This window comes from Austrofundulus limnaeus, unplaced genomic scaffold (assembly GCF_001266775.1).
Source record: "Austrofundulus limnaeus strain Quisiro unplaced genomic scaffold, Austrofundulus_limnaeus-1.0 Scaffold427, whole genome shotgun sequence".
NCBI lineage: Eukaryota > Metazoa > Chordata > Actinopteri > Cyprinodontiformes > Rivulidae > Austrofundulus > Austrofundulus limnaeus.
Genome location: NW_013952829.1, coordinates 150707 through 169355, shown reverse-complemented (window position 1 = coordinate 169355; position 18649 = coordinate 150707). Strand labels below are relative to the sequence as shown.

The window sequence follows — 18649 nt, the reverse complement described above, 5'->3', positions numbered from 1 at the left end:
CTCTGCAGCCCAGAGGCATGCGTGTGGTGGACGTGGGGGCAGTCAGGGGGAAGGTGGGGGGGTCAACGGGTGATGGTGGTGGTGGTGGCGGGGTCGTCAGTGCTCTTTTGTCCCGGCGGTGTCCAGCTTGGCCCCCCGCACCCCTGGTGTCTTTCATAAGGAGTGTGTAATAACTGCCTTTGTTGGTCTTTCCTCTTGTAATGAGTCCAGTGGGAGGCCTTGTTAGTGCGCGGGGTGCTCCGCCAGGGGACCTCGCAGGAACTCTGGGATTAGAGGCCACCCCATTCTGCCTTAAATGTGATCCTTTCCTGTCACAATGGTCATTCAGGCAGTGGATGAATTTGATTCTTTAAGATCTTAGATTTCCAAAGCTCCTTTGTTTCATTTAAGGACCTAAAATTTGGGTTTGCTTAGTCAGCTAAAGTAGACTTTAAAGGGGCAATATCATGTAAAATCCACTTTTTAGAGTTTTATATCGTGTTATAATGTTATACTCTCCTAAAAAAACACGCCCAAAGCCTTGCTTTGACTCATTTATGAATTTTTGAGAAATCCTGCAGTGTTTTTAGGAAGTGATGCTGAGGAGCAAAACGACAGGTGGGGACCAGAAATGCCTTTTGGTACCAGAAACGCCCCTGGGACGTGTCTTTAAGCCAAACTTCCTCATGGCAGAGCGCACCCCGTCCCCCCACCCCACACACCCCGCTCATGACTCCTGCAGGCTCTCAGGTGAAAGTGAAAGTGAAACCTAACAGTCTGCTGAGCTCGCAACATTAGTTCTCACTCAGTGAAGCTCTTTTCAGATTAAAAATATCTTTGAGGAAATGTATTTTCAGATGCCAAGTAAACTGCATCATGCAATAGGCTAAACGGAAGCGGAAGGTGGTTCAGAGACAGAGGCCAATTTCAAGGTGTTTAGAAGAGGAAGTGATGACAAGATAAGTTTATTTTATATTTAAACATAAAAACAGCATTTTAATAACAGCTAAAGGTGACATAGATACTTTATTATGGTATAGTATTTAAATATAAGCCTGAGAAACATAATGTTGCCCCCTTTAAAACCTACGGTTTGTCATTGTTTGAAGGGTTTTAGCCCAGAGTTCAGGTGAAGTAAAAAACCACCACAACAGACATTGATAAAAATGAGATTGTTTTACTTTGAAAAAACTGTAAAAGAGTAAACAGAGCTTTCAGGAGAAGAGGGCACAGGAGTTTGTTTTTGATTTACACGAATGGGAGATATTCAGGAAGGTTGTTTTATGTTTGCCTTTTTCCAGGCCATGCAGGGAGGCAGTGTTCCCACATTCGGACATGTGAACATCAGTCTTATAGGTGTGGCGACAGGCAGGTGACAGGCAGAGTGGTTGACCAGAATTCTCTGATCTTTTTTTTTATTTCTTTTTCAGAGAAATGATGAAGACGATTGCAGAAGTTGGTGAATCCAGGAAGGAGGCCCAGGAGCACACAAAAAATTATTTTTGGGAACACAGGTGAGTAACATAACAGTATATTGGTCTTTCTCAGCGGGTTGTCAGTTCATCATGTGATGGTTAATGCTTCAACGAGGGTTAGGTCATGCTGGATTCCAGTCATACCAAACGGCGCTTTCACACGCTGGATTTGCTGACCACAGGTGAGCTATAAAAGAGCTGTGAGGTCCCAAACGCACCGCAGCCTCTACTTTTGTTGATTTGGCATTCACCGAGCCATTTTCCGGGGAGGAAATTCAAGTGAAGCACTCCCATGTACTCCTGGAGCACTGAAGGCAATTTCCCCTCAGTCAAGTGGCTGAAACCCTCTTCAGCTGAACAACTTCCTGCATTTAGTAAGCACTCCCACTGACACCCCGGCTCCATCATCCCCCCCCTTCTGATCTGGCATCAGTCACAACCTCGCAGCACGTCTCCGCTCCCTTTGGAAAAGTGGCAAGAGGGGCGACAACAACCGCTTTGTTCAGGAATATAAGCTGGAACTAAAAAAATAAATAAATAAAAATCACACCAAAATTTTAGGTTTTGTTTGAGTCAAACACGTTTATATTCTTCTTGTTTTTTTTCCTTTACACGGTGCTGCTCTAATGATTTCACCTTACTCCGTGATGATTACTTAGAGCTGACAGGAGTTGATTGGAGAGCTGATGGAGCTTTAAAGATGACTGTTCAAAAATAATAACAAGTGTTAAATTAACTCTGAGTGCCAAGTCCCAGATGCTTCTACAAAGTGCTGATGTTTGTACTCTGAGAGCAATTAACTGCACAAATCTGTATGCTGTAAAGGATCTTAACAAGAAAGAAAAAAAAAGCACGAGCACACCGACTAATTACGCAATCACCGAGCAACTGTTGTGATTATATGTTGTTGTTTCTTTTAGTGATTTTGTTGTAACTCGAGCTGTAGTATTTCTTTTAAATGAGTGTAAAGAAATGGTTACATGTCTTGAATAAATCATATGTATTTTAGTGTGTTGGTGCCTGACAGGGATGTCAGATTTGACATAGTGATTTCAGCTTTGGCCTATTATGATTTCTGCAGGGCTGTAAGCAGGCTGAGGGTTCCCACAGGGGACCTGGGCGTCCTGAGGGAGCCTATTAATCTATTATGTTCACCTCCAGAACGGCGTTAAGGACAACAATCGCATGCTATAGCTGGAGGCTTGAGCCACAGGAGGCTTACAGCTGCCTGGGACAACTCCGTGTAGCTGGAGGGGCCGATCAGCAGCAAATCCCACATCTAGAGAAATACAGTGATGGGGTCAAGGGCAAGAAAACGTGTCAGATTAAAACCTGACGTGGGATTTAGAAAAAATGAAAAATGATCTTGTTTTTTCCAGATGAGATGTTTTTTTGAACAATGTTCGATTTTAAGTATGTGGTATGTTTGGTGTCACATGATACGATGCCCTGATTGAAATATCTAAATTTCAAAATTAATGTGGATAATTGTCATTATGAATGTACTCAAGTTAATCGTTTTCACCTGAAAATAAAGTATTTCAACTGTGCCCTTTCTCTTTCTGTTTCTTCGTTTTACGGTCGTGTCAATCAAAGCGAGGACTTCGTTAACCACAAATCAAATTATACTGAAAAAAAAGTTTTGTAATTAGATGTTATAATAGTGAATAAACCAGCTCATCAAAGTGTTTATTTTCAGCTACAAAACTCAAACAATTACCATGATTTTTTTTTTTTTGCCATATAATGATGGCCTTGGCATCTTTAACAACCAGACGTGATTTTTTTTTTACTTTTTCCTTTCATTGTCTTCAAAATATTGCAGGTATGATGCCAAACAAGTGCATCTCACGAAGACATTATGGACAATAGAATAATTACCATAATCACGATTATTTTTCTCTGCATTTTAATTAGCCGTATGAAGCTCAATTAAGCTCTTCAGTGCGAGCGCCTATTCAGTAAACAGCTGTCCACCTGTCTTTTGGTTCCTGGGAAAAGGCTGCAGTGATTGTTCACGCCACGGCACCATCACCAAACTGTGTGAGCGAGCCAGTGAACGTGCATATATGTGTGTGTGTGAGTGTGTGTGTGTGTGTGTGTGTGTGTGTGTGTGTGTGTGTGTGTGTGTGTGTGTTCAGACTCATGCATCCTGCAAAGGGGCCCTCTGTGTAAATGTGGTAATAATTCTGCACAGTTGCAGGCATCTCATCAAGTTATGCAAATAGCATAATCATTAAAACTTAAACTTTTATACGAAACACTGAAATAAATGGTTCAGGATAATTAAAACAAACTGTTTTAAAAAATAAAAAAAGTTGTACCTCCTCAGCCTGATTAATTAGTCCACCCTTTGAAAAGGCAACCCAAAGTGTTGCTGCAACAACAGTTAAATGATATCTAAAGTTACAATTAGGAAGTTGCTTCTGAAGAGGCTCCTGGATGATGAACTAGATGTTTCTATTTTGATAATAGCGCCCTCTAGTGGACATAGGGGCCATTTTCGACAAGAATTAAAAAGAGCAAATCAGTTTTCTGTCGTTCAGCTCATCATGTAGCTGAGAGTGGCATGAACAAATAGAAAAAAGTTTATTCTTATGAAATGTTTGTTGTCTTTTAAAATGTATTTGTTTGTATTATCAAATGAATCCAGCAGTTATTACTCATTTAATAAAACAAAAAGTGTTGCTCCTTTCTCCATACTTTGTGTTCTCGAACTCAGAGGTTCTCAAACTGGGGTCCCAAGACCCCCAGGGGTCCGCGAGCGGTGTCTTGGCGGTCCTCGAAAAATTTAAACAAATTGTTAATTTGGTTTTATTTTTAAAAATGCATATGGGGGATAATGAACTAGTAAAACAAACATGTTAAATCAAAAAAAAATTATATTACCATGGCATTTAGGGGTTAAAATAACCGTAAATTATTTTTGAATTAACAGCATGGGGTTTATGAGGGGGTCCCTGAATTTTTTCACATTTGTAAGGGGTCCCTAGACCCAAAAAGTTTGAAAACTTTTGCTATCACAACTAACTTTTGAATACTATTAGACAACGTATCACTTCTATAAATGACCAGACTACCCCTTTAAGCACAGCAAAACTCTACAAGCCACAATGGGTTTAATTTGTCCTTCGGTGTTTGGTCCACTTTATTATTGATGTTAAACATTAAAAGAGACAATATCAGATTTGAAGACTTTATTTTACGTCACAAATAAACCAAAACTGTGTTTCCAAATATGTCTGACTTCACAAATCAAGTAAATACAATCGTGTACTTGATTTGTGCCAGTTTGTGTCATAAAATGTGAATAACTGAACAAAAACTGCTTTTCTAATCTAACTAAACATTTGTTGTTTAGAAAGATAAATTGTAGTTATCTTATTGCCATGGTTTATATTCAAAACTAATTCCTGCAAGAAACTGATTAACATGAAATCCTAAAACAACATGTTGACTTAAAGAACACGTTTAAGATATTTTACTGAATGCAGTTTTCTGGCTTTAAATGTTCATCTTTGGTTTGAAGTTTTGTACAACATCATACTTTATTAGTACAGAAGCCATTTTTCAGTAAATAGAACCAAGTTTCGTCAGTGCAGCTGTTTCACAGTTGTGTAACATAAAACGACTCTAATGGCCTCCTGTGATATTCAATAACCAGTAAAAGCTGATATTTCTTATTTAGCCGTGTAAAAATATATTTTTACATGTAAAACACACAGTTTGGCAGCTGGCATGAGGACAGTGTGTGGATACATTTTAATATATTTGAGCCTTCTGGCTTTCAAGTGCTGCTTTCAGCCTCAGAGTGTTTCTCTGATGGGATCCTGGTTTCCTGTCTGAAAGATTAGGCGCTCAGCTTCTCTGATTCCTCTGTCCTCACAGCGGTCATCTGCTCCTCATGACCGGCCTCCTCTTCCCCCGGCACCTGAGGCAAAAAAACAACGTGATCATCAGTTTTATTCTCTCATTTTTCAAACACTTTAAATGTTGCAAAATATTGCATTTTATTTTCATTTCCCCTCCTTTATAGAGGTGGATTACAGTTTGAGTTTATTTACTTAAAATATTGGCATCAATTAGGTAAGTTAAATTAAACATAAACAAAACAGACGAATGTCACCACAAAGTAGAACCTATTGTAATAATTCTTAATAAATTTCAGGAGCTTTTCTCACCTTAATTTTTTTTAAAACAGAAAAATCTAAGTACTCAGAATTAAACAATCAAAGATGAGTTTCGTCTGACAGTTTTAAATTGAGGAAATAGCAAAAAAAAAGATAAGTTTGCTCTTATGTAAACCAAATCTTGATTATGTGATCTCAAAACCCCACAATGCATAAACATCAACCATGATGCACAACATACTGATGGGAAATCCACTTTTCCTGTCAGGATGGTAAATTTGCGACCCCTGGTGGTCAGACATCATTATGGTCAGACAAATAGATGCATTGATGTAACTATTATCTGCTGGTGCAACAGCACCATCTTATGGTTGTGGCATTAATAACTTCTCCTTTAAAACCACCAGAATTATCTGATTTAGAAAAATTAGATGGAAAAAAATGTTTCAATTAGTTTTTCTTTCTTTCTTGTATCTACAAAATCTTTCTCTGCAGCTAGGAGTGTAAAGTTTATTTTTCGTAACCAAAGTTTGTTGATTCTTTAAGTAACTCCAGCATAATGCTACAAGACGGCAGTTTGAATCATTTTGTTTAAAAATACAAAATTTCCAAATACCTTTTTAAAAATACTCATGCTATTGGGTAAATAAGAACCCAGTTAACTCAAATGAAAACCCTATTATAGGCATGTCAGTGGGAACGTGCATGTATTCTGCTGAGCTTATTTCTATCCCCGTTGTGTGTCGTTGTTGTACTCACCTCCCAGTAGATGCTGTCCTCAAAGCAGGCGTTGTCAGCAGGAGCACCGAACATGGGCAGCTTCAAAATAAACCCTGAACACAAAGCAGCAGTGGTCAGTTTTACCTGAACTTTCCCACTAAGGGACAATAAATGTTATTTCTATTTCATTGTATTCAATATTTTAGTTTTGATCAGGTTGTTAAAATATCATATGATTTGTGAATGCATATAGTTATCCCATTTGATGTGATCAAAGTTACAATGGAAACAGATTATTCACATGAACCTAATCTGTTCTCAATTTCTGCTAAGTTGCATAAAAAATGTCTCATGGCTCAAAGTTTCAGGCATATTTATTTTTTTATTCATTCCAGCCTGAGAACTAATGTGATCTGTGTTAAGTTGTACTAAACATTAAATAAAGACATTTTATATCAAAGTCAGTAATTTATGTTCATGTCAGTTAATGCCAAGCATCAAACAGGTTTACTGGTTTAGTGAACTTAAACGGGTATTTGCACCATGGTTTTATCAGAAGTGTCCAGGTGTTATATTCTTCTTTTCTAAATTAAATATTAAAGTAAATATAAGCTTGTTCATATCAAAAGGAGGGCTTCGTAACACATACCAACAGCAAGCCCACCAAATATGGCCATGCCCAGGGTGATAGCAAGGGAAAGTGCTTGTACACCTCCCTGGAAATACGCATCTCTGCTTCCGTTTGCCACATCAGGAAACACCCTTTCCATTCTTAAAGACACACAAAGAAAAAAAAAGTAATAAAGTTAGCACATACTGGAAAATAATATTTCAAAGCAGGACTGTGTTTGATTTAAAATGCATTTAAAAAACATGAAAATATCAAGTGTTTAAAACCAGGTTACATCGAACAAACATCTTCCAGTCTGTGCAGTTTTTATCTCACATCGAGCAATAATAATTGTTGGGTCTATAGATTAAACTTGCAAAATAACTTGTTGCATTAGGCGACTTGTTTACCCGTGTCCGTATACTTCTTTGGATGCCACAGTAGCAGTGACGGCCCCAACAATGGCCCCCAGGACCCCGGGCATCCCGTGCAGGTTGTGAACACCACAGGTGTCCTGAATCCGCAGTTTGCTCTCCAGGACGGGCTAACCGAGGGGAAGGACAAGATGCAACACGGCTGGTTAAATATTTGCCTTTAAATATTTAACACAACTCAATCAGCATTTAAAATCAACATGATTTTTAGACAGATGTCTTTAAAGTTTAGTATAATAACATTTATGGGCACAAAAAAAATCGAATCGTTCTTACTGAGAGGTATTTGTAGCCCAGCACAGAGATGATGCCGGCCAAGAATCCAACAATCATGGAGCCGAAAGGCGTCAGCATCATTTCACCAGCTGTTCCTGCAGCGACTCCACCGGCCAGGGCAGCGTTTTGAATGTGGACCTGTAACAGAGACAGAGTCTGAGGCCTCAGCATCTTTTTACATGAATATTTCTCTGGTTGCTGCTCACTGCACTGCTAATACGATTATTTCTGATTATTGTTGAATTAACATCACTTAGCCTCACTTGCTTTGTTTTCTTTTAAAAGTGAACACATGTACAAAGTGTCTAAACGACTGAAACACTAAAATAAGTGTGAGGTGTCTGCTGCCTCCTGTCTGCATTCCAAGACGTCACAAAGCTGGTACAGTTATAATTTAAGCTCCCAGGATTTTATTTCTTTCAATCTCCCCTTGGTTCATGTAGAACCTGCAGTTTTCTCCTATTCTGCTCCATCTTTCTGAAATTCACTGCAGCAAGAACTGAAACTGTCCAGTTTGATCCCACTGGGACATTTTCAGTTCCTTTCAGCTGGCAGCACAATGGCTCAGTGGTTAGCACCGACGCCTCACAGGTCCTGGGTTCGATCCCCGGTTTGGAACTGGGGTCAGTGGAGTTTGCATGTTCTCCTCGTGCTTGCGTGGGTTTTCTCTGTGTACTCCGGTTTCCCCCACCTCCACAAACATGTACAGTAAGTTACCTTCAGGCCCTGGCCTCTCTTGATCTGTGATCTTAATGGGATTTGCCTGGTTAAACAACGGTAAATAAATAAAGAAAATTGAAAAATCCTAATTTAAAACTTGTTCTTGTTTTTAGATTAAGTCCTTTAAATGTCAACATCATGTTTATAACAATAATTTGTGTATTTGATGTTATGTGTTTGTGTTACAGGTCTCTCTCAATGAGACTACCTGTCCAATAAAGGTAAATAAAAAGAGGTTTTTGCCCAGTGGCAAAATAATGCAAAGATAAAATAACTAAATGTTGAAAGGACAAAATATTTATGACCAGTGGTGGGTACTGTTGCACTATTCTAAACATTAGATGCACCAACCCTATAAGCACTAACAACTAAACCATATTTATTATTTAGTTAAATTGAAAAATAAAACAGAAAAAATACATAATCACCTTATAGTCAAATAACAGTTGATTAAACAAAGATTTGTATAAAACAAATAAAGTAACATTGGAAAAATTATAATTTTTGTGTGTTTTTTTGTTGTTTTTCTTAATTATAATGCAAGAAAATAGCTTGTCATTCATTTAGTTATGTAATCTTGATTTATAAAATGATAATAACTTTTAGTTAAAAATAAAATATAAATTAAAAATATAAAGAACATTATTATTTTGTTTATTATCTTGATAAAATAAAATAAGATAAAATAAAATAAAATGTCTCTTTTGAAGGAGGTCTTCTGAGCTGAGGGTCAAATACAGGTGCAACGGCTCATTCCACCCCTAAGTGACCACTGCAACTTACTCAAATATTTAGGTCCCCTAATTCTAAAGCACTAATATAACCCAGTTGACCCGTGGAGCATTCTTCAGAGATGAGACAATATTTACTGTGCAGAATAATCAATGTCAATATGTCACCTAGTGTAAAAGTGAATGCATGAACAAAAAGTGTGACAGCTGTCACCCTCAGCTGTGAACGATAAAATTGATCAATAACATTTGAAAGACCTCAGTTAGCTTCTAAATTTAGCTCACAAATTTAGGGAATGCTAATTCACTAAAAAATTTTAAAAATAGCAAAAGCCCTAAAGCACTAATCAGGAAATTTGTTTCCCTTTTAGTGCTTTAGTGCTTTAGGGGAACTGTGCCCACCACTGTTTCTGGCAAACAGATTTAAACAAATACATTAGAGCATTATTGCATTTTACACCTATTGCAGATTATTTCTTCAGAAAACAACAAATGAATGTGGCTCATTATTGAGAAATTTACAGTAAATAGCACTTTTTTATTTTTTCTGGCCACTTGAAGTGTTTTACACAACAAGTCATGCTCACTCATGCACACACACTCAACACAACCCAGATCAGGGCCGAGCAGGAGTTCGCCATCTTGTCTCAGGACACTTTGACACAGGACAGGTGAAGCCAGGGTTAAATCATGAATCCTCAGATTGGCAGATAAACTCTCGTCTTTATGAGCCACAGACAGAGGATCTACGACCACTATTATTGGTTTTATTAGAGGTCACTTTCAAAGAGCTGTGACCTTGGAGTTGTGCTGAAATCCTGATTTTATTTAAGCATCAAACAAACGCCTCATCCGTTGTGAGTTAAAGACAAACAGAATTCAGTCGTGTCAGGACACAATAGGGGGGAAACAAACAGATATAAACAGAGGCAACCTTATAATTTGTCTTGTAATGTAAATGTAAACTGTCATCAGTTCCTCCTGAACTAAACTGAAACCACTGAAAACGTAAAGAGGAACTAAGGCGTTCATTATGATTCATAATATTTGTGTCTTATCAATCGGATTCACCCCTTTTAATCAACAGTTTTAGATCTTGTGGTGTCCCATTTGTCTGTTCCACTCCTCCCTCTTCTGCTAAATAACAGCATTTTATTGCTCCGACGGCACAATTTCTGCTGATAGTTCACCGGGCACCTGCAGAGGCTGGCTCCTGCAGGGAGACGTGCTGGTGCAACCTGGTACAAGCTTTCATTTATGGCGGTTAAGCAGATATTAGATAGGTTTAAAGCAGTGAGGAAGTGGATGAACTTAAGCAATATGAGGTGACCACAAGAATGAAAGCACCTTCACTCACGTGTGTGTAATAAACCTGAGTGCACACCACACACGCTGCAGCAACCTGCCCTGAAGGGAAACTATAACAGCTCTTTTTTTCAATGAAGTAAAGATTGTCCTAGTGCATGCTGAACAATAAATTATGCTATTATAGTTATAAAATTGCTAAAATGACCTCAAGCTAATCAGACCACTAGCAGCTAAAATGTGCACACAAATAAATAAGAATAGTCAGATTCACAAAATCATTCATATCAAATTGTTCTTAAAATATAAACATATGAAGAACTAATTTAATCTGTTTTTATTCATTTTTCAAATGTGCTTTTTACCAATGTGTTTGGATCTGCATGTCCTCTGGTATCCGTTAGGGGGTGCTAAAACACCCTCCACACCCCACTGAAATTTCTTATATACCGTACATGTACAGTATATCCTAAAAACAAAAATTCTCTGGCTTATTTATTTATTTATTTATTTATTTATTTATTTATTTATTTATTTATTTATTTATTTATTTATTTATTTATTKWTTTTTTAATCGTCTTGATTTATCTTAAGAACAAAAACTAAATTGAAAAAAGGGGCAATATCATGTAAAATCAACTTTTTTGAGTTTCATATCATGTTATAAGTGATACTCTCATAAAAAAACATGCCCAAAGTCTTGCTTTGACTCATTCATGCATGTTTGAGAAATCCTGCAGTGTTTTTAGGAAGCCATGCTGAGGAGCAAAACGACAGGTGGGGACCAGAAACACCTTTTGGTACCAGAAACGCTTCTGGGACGTGTCTTTAAGCCGAATTTCCTCATCACGGAGCACACCTCCCACCCATGACTCCTGCAGGCTCTCGGCAGCGAAGCAAACGAGTGAAAGTGAAACTTAAACTGTCTGCTGCTCTTAACACTACTGCTCACTGAGTGAAGCAATTTTCAGATTAAAAATACCTTTGAGGAAATGTATTTTTAGATGCCAAGTAAACTGCATCATGGTGCATGCACTGAAATGAATGGGACAGAAGCGGAAGGTGGTTCTTAAAGAGACAGAGGCCAATTTCAAGACGTTTAGAAGAGGAAGTGATGAGAAGATAAATTTATTTTCTATTTAAACACTAAAACAGCATTTTAATAACAACTAAATGTGGCATAGATAATATATTATGGTATAGTATTTAAATGTATGCCTGAGAAACACATAAAATTGCCCCTTTAATTTTATTTGCTGAAATTTCATTTGTAATGTGGTGGGTTCAATAAAAATAAAAAATACAAAAAAAAAAAAAAGAAAAATAGTAGTCCCAAGTCCTGCTCACCATGTCCAGTTTGCCGTCGTGAGCTGTGAGGGCAGACATGCCATAAGTTGAAAGGGTGCAGGCTGCCAGGGAGTAGTAGGTGTTCATGGCCGTCCGGTGCTGGGCGTCTCCATGTTCTGTGACGGCAGAGTTGAAGCTGGGCCAGAACATCCACAGGTAGATGGTACCTGTGTGTTTTATATAAATGTATATAGTGGTTTAGAAGCATATCAGCAGTTAAAGTTCACTTCAAAACTTTCTAAACATCTACCCAGCAGCCTTTTAACACAGCTCGCCTCTAGTTTGAGTGTTTTATGTTGGATGAAGTATATTAGGTATAAGATTGTTCAGTAGCTACTACTGGTTGATTTTTGGAACAGCAGACAGCTCATGTCTTCAGAACACGTTGTAACAACTTCTTGGCAGGGCGCAGCGAGCTAAGTAAACAGTTCTGAGAACTCTCCAGCTTTGAGGGATGATTACCGATCATGGCGAACAGGTCAGAGTGGTAGACGGAGCAGTTCTTGTGCTTGCTCTTGTCCAGGTTGGGCCGGTACAAGATCCGAGTCACCATCAGGCCGAAGTAGGCTCCAAATGTGTGGATGGTCATGGAGCCTCCAGCATCTCTGGTCTGAAACAAAGTTAGTGTTCAGGACAGTTGTAGTTTAGTGTTCTAGGACATTTTTAGAAAACTAAATCCCAGTCTGGCAGATTTATATACAGAATTTTAAGCAGAGCATCAAAAGTAGTGCCATTATTGTTATTTTTCACTTTCAACGAATCCAAATCACATGGATACTCACTCCCAGAAGGGTCAGCAAGATGAACTCATTGACAGCAAACAACGTGACCTCAAATACTGCCATGACCAGCAGCTGGACAGGGCTGGTTTTGCCCAGAACTGCTCCAAACGAGATCAGCACAGAGCCGGTGCAGAAATCAGCATTGATCATACTGAAATTAATAATAAGAATAATAATTATAGCGTTTGATAATAGCATTTTACATGTTTGCGTTCATCCCACACACACACCTCTCCACCCCAATGTGGATCTTGCCATGATGCAGGCCGTGGAAGAAGCCCTGCATGAGAGTGGCCCACTGCAGGGAGAAGGCGGCCACCAGGAAGTTGAAGCCCACGCTGCTGAAGCCGTAGCGCTGCAGGAAGGTCATGAGGAAGCCGAAGCCGATGAAGATCATGACGTGCACATCCTGGAAGCCTGCACGGTGCAGAAAACATCGTGATGATGGTGAAGTTCATCAGAACTCTGGCTGGTTAGATGCTCTGAAGACACAAACTTCTTTTTGTTGCCCTTTTTGTTATTGATCTGCTTAGAAACTGAGCTTTAATTTTTTATTCTTCTTCATCAAGATGTAATATTAGTGAGCTGATCAAAATAAGTGCAGAGTGTTTCTTCTATTCAGGTTGTGAGAGGGACTGTGTCATCATGAGCTCAGTATTGGAATTACAAAATGACACCAAAAATGGATTGAGGAAGTGATGAAAAACAAAGCGTTCCATTAATAAAACAAAATAAACAAATTATTAAGTAGTAAAAATTAAAACGAAATATTCTTAGTCTCACTTATTTTATTTTTTAAATGAATCTTTTAAAAAAAGAAACAGTTCTAGCAGTCTTAAGGTTGGGTGTATTTTGTCGATGGGGAAACCTCGGGACCTTTCTGGGTAGAGTTTGCATGTTCTCTTCGTGCATGCGTGGGTTTTCTCCGGGTACTCCGGCTTCCTCCCACAGACCAAAAACATGACTGTTAGGTTAATTGATAACTCTAAATTGTCTCTAGGTGTGAGTGAGAGTGAATGGTTGTTTGTCTCGTTTGTCTCTTTGAGTGACCCTGTGATGGACTTGCGACCTGTCCAGGGTGTACCCCGCCCCTCGTACTGTGACTGCTGGATATGAGCACCGTTATCCACGCGACCCTGAAAAGAAGAAGTGTGTACAGAAAATGGATGGATGGATGGATGATGGAAACCTCGGCAGGTAAACGTCAGCGTCCGCAGCCTCCATCAACAGAAAGCTGCCACGGATCAGACCGCTCTGTCACTAAAAACAGAAGTGCCTCGAGCGTGCAGTTGAATAAACATCGAGTAAACTGGAAAACTAGTTTAAGCTGTGACTCCAGACCTGTGCAGAATGACTCATAGGTGATAGGTTGCTTTTTTTACATTATAGGCTTTAATACTTGGAAACTTAACTTCAAACTAATGTTAAACAGCATGAAAGGACAGGAAATGGTTCATTTCTAATGCAAGCTGCTGCTGATTTCTTCTTGGCGCATACAGTTTGTGAGCGCTGCTTATTAGTTTGTTCCAAACTGCTACACATAATTTTTCTTTGTGCTGTGAGAGGTTTTGTCGTGGTAACCGTTAATTGGCACGTCCAGTGTCCCCGTTGGCATTTTGACCTAAATGCAGGCAGTTCCCAGCGGCACCGAGAAGACCTGCCTTTCAGTGCAATAAAGAGCTCTGTTGTGTAGAAAGAAGAGTCCAAACCTCACCAGATTTTAAGAGGCTGATGTGTTTTTTAACTAACAAAGTATTTCAAACACATGTTTTACTTCATTTTTTAAAATTCTTCTGAGGTAAACAGATCTATGTGTGGCATTAAAATTCAACATATAACGAATGATTTTTATGGAATAATACCTGTGAAAATTTTTGACTTGAAAACATTAATATAATCTTAATGGATTAATGTCTGTATTGTTAATGTTCATCAGGAGCTTAAAAGGAGCGTCTCCTGGATCCAGCCTGCAGAATCTCAGACGTTCTGTCATCACTGTTGTGCAAGGCAGAGACTGTGAGGTACATTTCAGGGAGTCTAACCCCACCCACTTTTTTTTCCTGGAAGTAACAAAACGTACAGTACAAATACTCTATTACCAACGTTTCTTTATTGCAGAGTGTGAAAAGTCTGGATCTGTTTACTGTACAGGTTTTTTTTCCAAGCGTGCAACAAGGAGAACACTGGGTGCAGGTTGTGTATACAGATTTCTGAGACATGAAGGTGAACTTGTGTTTCAGTTTCCGTGACAGTAGTGGTGTCAGATTAAACATTGTCTGGGAGAGTAAAATGCCTCGGACGTTTACTCGCTAACCCTTTTTTTTTTAAAGCATGTCACCTTCAGTAGTTTCGAAGAGTTTTACTTTGTGCCCTATAGGTGTCTCAGTGCAAATGAGTCTGCACAAAGTAGAAGTTAGCTGGGGTGGAAATGTGGGGTTGAAACAGAACACTGGCTCCATTTAGAGGCTAATCAGCCTGTTTTGTCTTTAAGGTTAAACTTTTAGTTGATCAGGTTAAACGGGGAACTGTATGCATAAAGAAACCAATCAATAAAAGCAACTAAGGTAAGATAATCCTTGTAGTTCTGATACTTTGTGGATGAGACTGAACTTTAGCACGGGGATTTTAGTTAGATGCTGACATCAGCTTCCCAAAAGATAAACAATGTGCTGAGGCACTGGCTACGTTCACACTGCAGGTCTTAATGCTCAGATCCGATTTTTTGAAAAAATCCGATCTTTTTGTGTGAACGTTCACATTACATTTTAAATGTGACCTGTATCAGACCCCTGTGTGAACGCTCCACAGCACTGATGTGACACGCATGCGCAGTAAAAGACGTGACGTCTCATCAGCCGGCTTGTTTGTTTACAGAGCTAGCATGGATGCTACATTTTGCRCRTCGAATCDGAAGTTGTTGTTTAATCAGAGCCGATTAAATAATTATCTGACCTGCTTCTTTAGTTCAGTGTTTATATCTGAAGCTGCCTCTGACCGGGATGCTCCAGTGAAGCTTTTTTTTTTTAACGAAACTACGAGCTGGAAAAAAGTATCAACCGAGTAGCTAACTTTAGGATCGATACTCTCCGCGACCCAGGCTGGACATCGTTATTATCTTACTAAATGAAAAGTAAAAAGATGAAGCAACTGGACTTGTGTTTTGGAGCTGTAAACACACAGAGCTGCAGATTTAAACAGCGAGACTTGAGGTTAGTGTCTTATCGATCCTTCACCCCCTCCTCACTGATGAAAAAGTCAGATGAATGTGACATGAGCGTTCACACTGCAGTCACTTTGAAAACATCAGATATGTATCTGATTTAAAACCACATACTGAAACGGCCTGGGTCGGATTTGAAAAAATCGGATTTGTCTCGTTCAGACTGTCATAAAAAAATCGGATATGAGTCAGATGGGTCAAAAAAATCGGATTTGGGTCGGATTTGCCTGCAGTGTGAACGTAGCCACTGATGTGATCAAAGTTTCAGTTGTTGGAGCTGAGGATGTTTCATTCTTATGTACAAACAGCAGAGAAAAAAAAAGACTGAAACAAGTTTTAAAGGGTTGGTGAATTTTGACGAGGATCAACGTTGCAATTAAAGGTAAAGTATTTTAGAACTGATGTGGAAAAATGTCCTGCTGGTTGTGTCAGGTGGGAAGAAAATCTGTGAAATCACATTTTACAATCTAAACTAGTATCCCAATGGTTTATGATGTTCATAAAATGTCAGTTAGGTGACGCTTTTTAAAGAAAACCACAAGAACCTTTGGTTCTGTGAGGAGGTTGTCTTGGTGCGTTGCTTTTAAAGTTTGGTTTGACTCAAGAATGAGATTGAAACATGAATTATTTTTTAAAATTTTGTTGTATTTTTGCATGCAATTTAGATTCCCATTGGTTCTTCTTAAAATATTTGACCAGACATTGTTTTTCACTGTCATTTGACTCCATGCACAATAAGACATTAGACCGTTTAGTCTGTGGTGCAATAAAAGGGCGTTTCCAACAAAAGCAACAGTTCACTTAAGGTTTAACTTGATGTTTATTTGTCCCACCTTATTTTGTAGAATTAGGCAATATTGTTTCCCAATCAAGATTAGCCAATAAACCATCTGGGTTAGGAAAATATCCCAGTTTGAACATGAATCTTTAGAATTATTTTAATGAACAGTCTGTGATTTGTTTTAAGAGGACTTCTTAAATTCACGTTTGATGTGTCATCATCACATGAACAAGTAAAAAGTGCACATTTCAGACTGACAGGAAGGGGGCAGAGCGAGCAGAAGGGAGTTTCAATTAATATTCAAAATGAGTTCAGAGAGTTTCATCTCCCTAAGTTTCTATTTGTGCTGCCAAAAAAAGAGAAAAAAAAAACAGCCTCACCTGAGGGCGATGCCTCCAGCATGCGCCCAACACTTTGTCATTTTGCTTCTTTAAGGTGGACATAAGTGATCTCTGAAGTGGTTTGGCGACTTTAAAATTGTAAAAGTTTCTGCAACATCCAACTTGTGTTCTAAAAAAATAACATTACTGCATTACGTTATAATTTACTACCAAGCAAAAATGCATTAAAGACGAGGTGTACAGTTTATGTCACACAAGAACAGGGTTTTAATGCTAAAATTCTGAATATGGTTGAGACTTTGGAATTATTCTTATTTCTACTTTAAATTTTGTCTCTTCTTTAATTTGCGTACTTTGTGTATTTTTTTTTTTATAAAAGTGGGAAAGATCAAGACTGTGATCATCTTATCTAGGCTCTGGAAGAACAGCAGAGCAACGCATCTGTCTCTACAGGACAGCAGTGGACAGGAAGACATCTTTGTGAAGAATTTCACAACAAATAACAGGACCAGGCTGTTCACAATGCAGTGCTTTTGAATTAAAACTAAAAAAAAGAAGAAAAAACTAAACTAAACAACAAATAAGAGCAGTCTGGACATTTTAGTTTTTATATTTTTGCTCTTCTGTAATTCAGTGCAATGCTTTTTGAATGGAACCAGGAGTGAGAGTACCCTGACCCCTGACCCTTTGATCACTTACTTGGATAGCGGTAGTAGAAATCATTCTCATAGTCTGAATGTCCATGAGATGTGTTGTGGTGCTTGTTAAACAGCTGTGAGTCCGTGTCATCGTCGTACACCACCAGCACGCCGAAAAGGATGATGAGGATGATCTCCAGGATGAAGCAGGTGGCCGGCAGCTTCAGCCGCATGTTGGTGCGCGCGTCTGTCATCGTCCTGTCCTGCTTAGACGAGAAGCTCAGGCCTGGAAAACAGTTACCGTTTGGAAATCCAGGGCAGAAAACTTGGTCTGTCACCGTCTCTCTCACTCAGACACTGGGGTGTCCTCGGTGCAGAACCCAGTGGCTGGTGTGTGTGTATGTGTGTGTGTGTGTGTGTATGTGTGTGTGTGTGAAGGTGCAGCTCACAGACAAACACAGGAGCTTCAAATGTGTGTTTTTTGTAAAGCTGGGTCACTCCTACTAGACCTGAAAAAAGGCAGAGTCCTTGTTAGTCCAGCCCCTTTTAAAAGGCTTTAAAGGTAAGTTGATGTTGATAAAATGTAATTATTCCAAATTTTTTGTGAAAAAAAAGTACATCAACACAAGCGGTCAAGTGTTTTAGATGTTTTTTTGGAGTCCACAGAAAATCCACAACATTAAATTTACTGCTTTAGCAGAAAGTTCCCCACAAAACAACATCAAATGAGGAAACTGTAGCTTACTTGTGCCATTTAAAAAAAATGACTTAAAAAAGTTAATAGCCTTCTTTTCTCCTTGCTGCTTAACATCTTCACCATCATGCTTACTGACTAAGCATTAGTGTTTCAGTAAACTGGTTCATTAGAAGAAATGTGCAATGTCACAAAACCTGGTGACTCAAACCGACTGAGTCTGCAGGTTTAGAAGAAAAGTGATAAACTGAGGTGGAATAAAAAGACACCTCTGTTCAACATCCTGTTTGTCCAGCTTACTGCCACCAAGTCTGACAATGATGTCTGCCTTTTACTTTATCTTTTGTAACAAGCAGTGAAATGTGAAGCAGACAATTTTGTGGTCAACAAATCCCACAAAAATTAATTTAGAATTTGCTTTCTTTCTTTCTTTCTTTCTTTCTTTCTTTCTTTCTTTCTTTCTTTC

At 38.7% G+C, this 18649-nt stretch overlaps 1 protein-coding gene across 1 annotated transcript; it reads right to left on the bottom strand.

Annotated features, from left to right (window-relative positions):
• Positions 1-4636: 4636 nt before the first annotated feature.
• rhbg (Rh family B glycoprotein) lies at positions 4637-17955 on the bottom strand. The gene is made up of 10 exons (XM_014024573.1): positions 17551-17955; positions 12740-12926; positions 12510-12660; positions 12190-12337; positions 11728-11894; positions 7625-7762; positions 7325-7458; positions 6954-7075; positions 6344-6417; positions 4637-5385 (listed from the first exon to the last, which is right to left on the bottom strand). Exons 1-10 carry the CDS (start codon positions 17741-17743, stop codon positions 5305-5307), a joined length of 1395 nt encoding a protein of 464 aa, XP_013880027.1. The 5' UTR covers positions 17744-17955; the 3' UTR covers positions 4637-5304.
• Between the last annotated feature and the right edge of the window lie 694 nt (positions 17956-18649).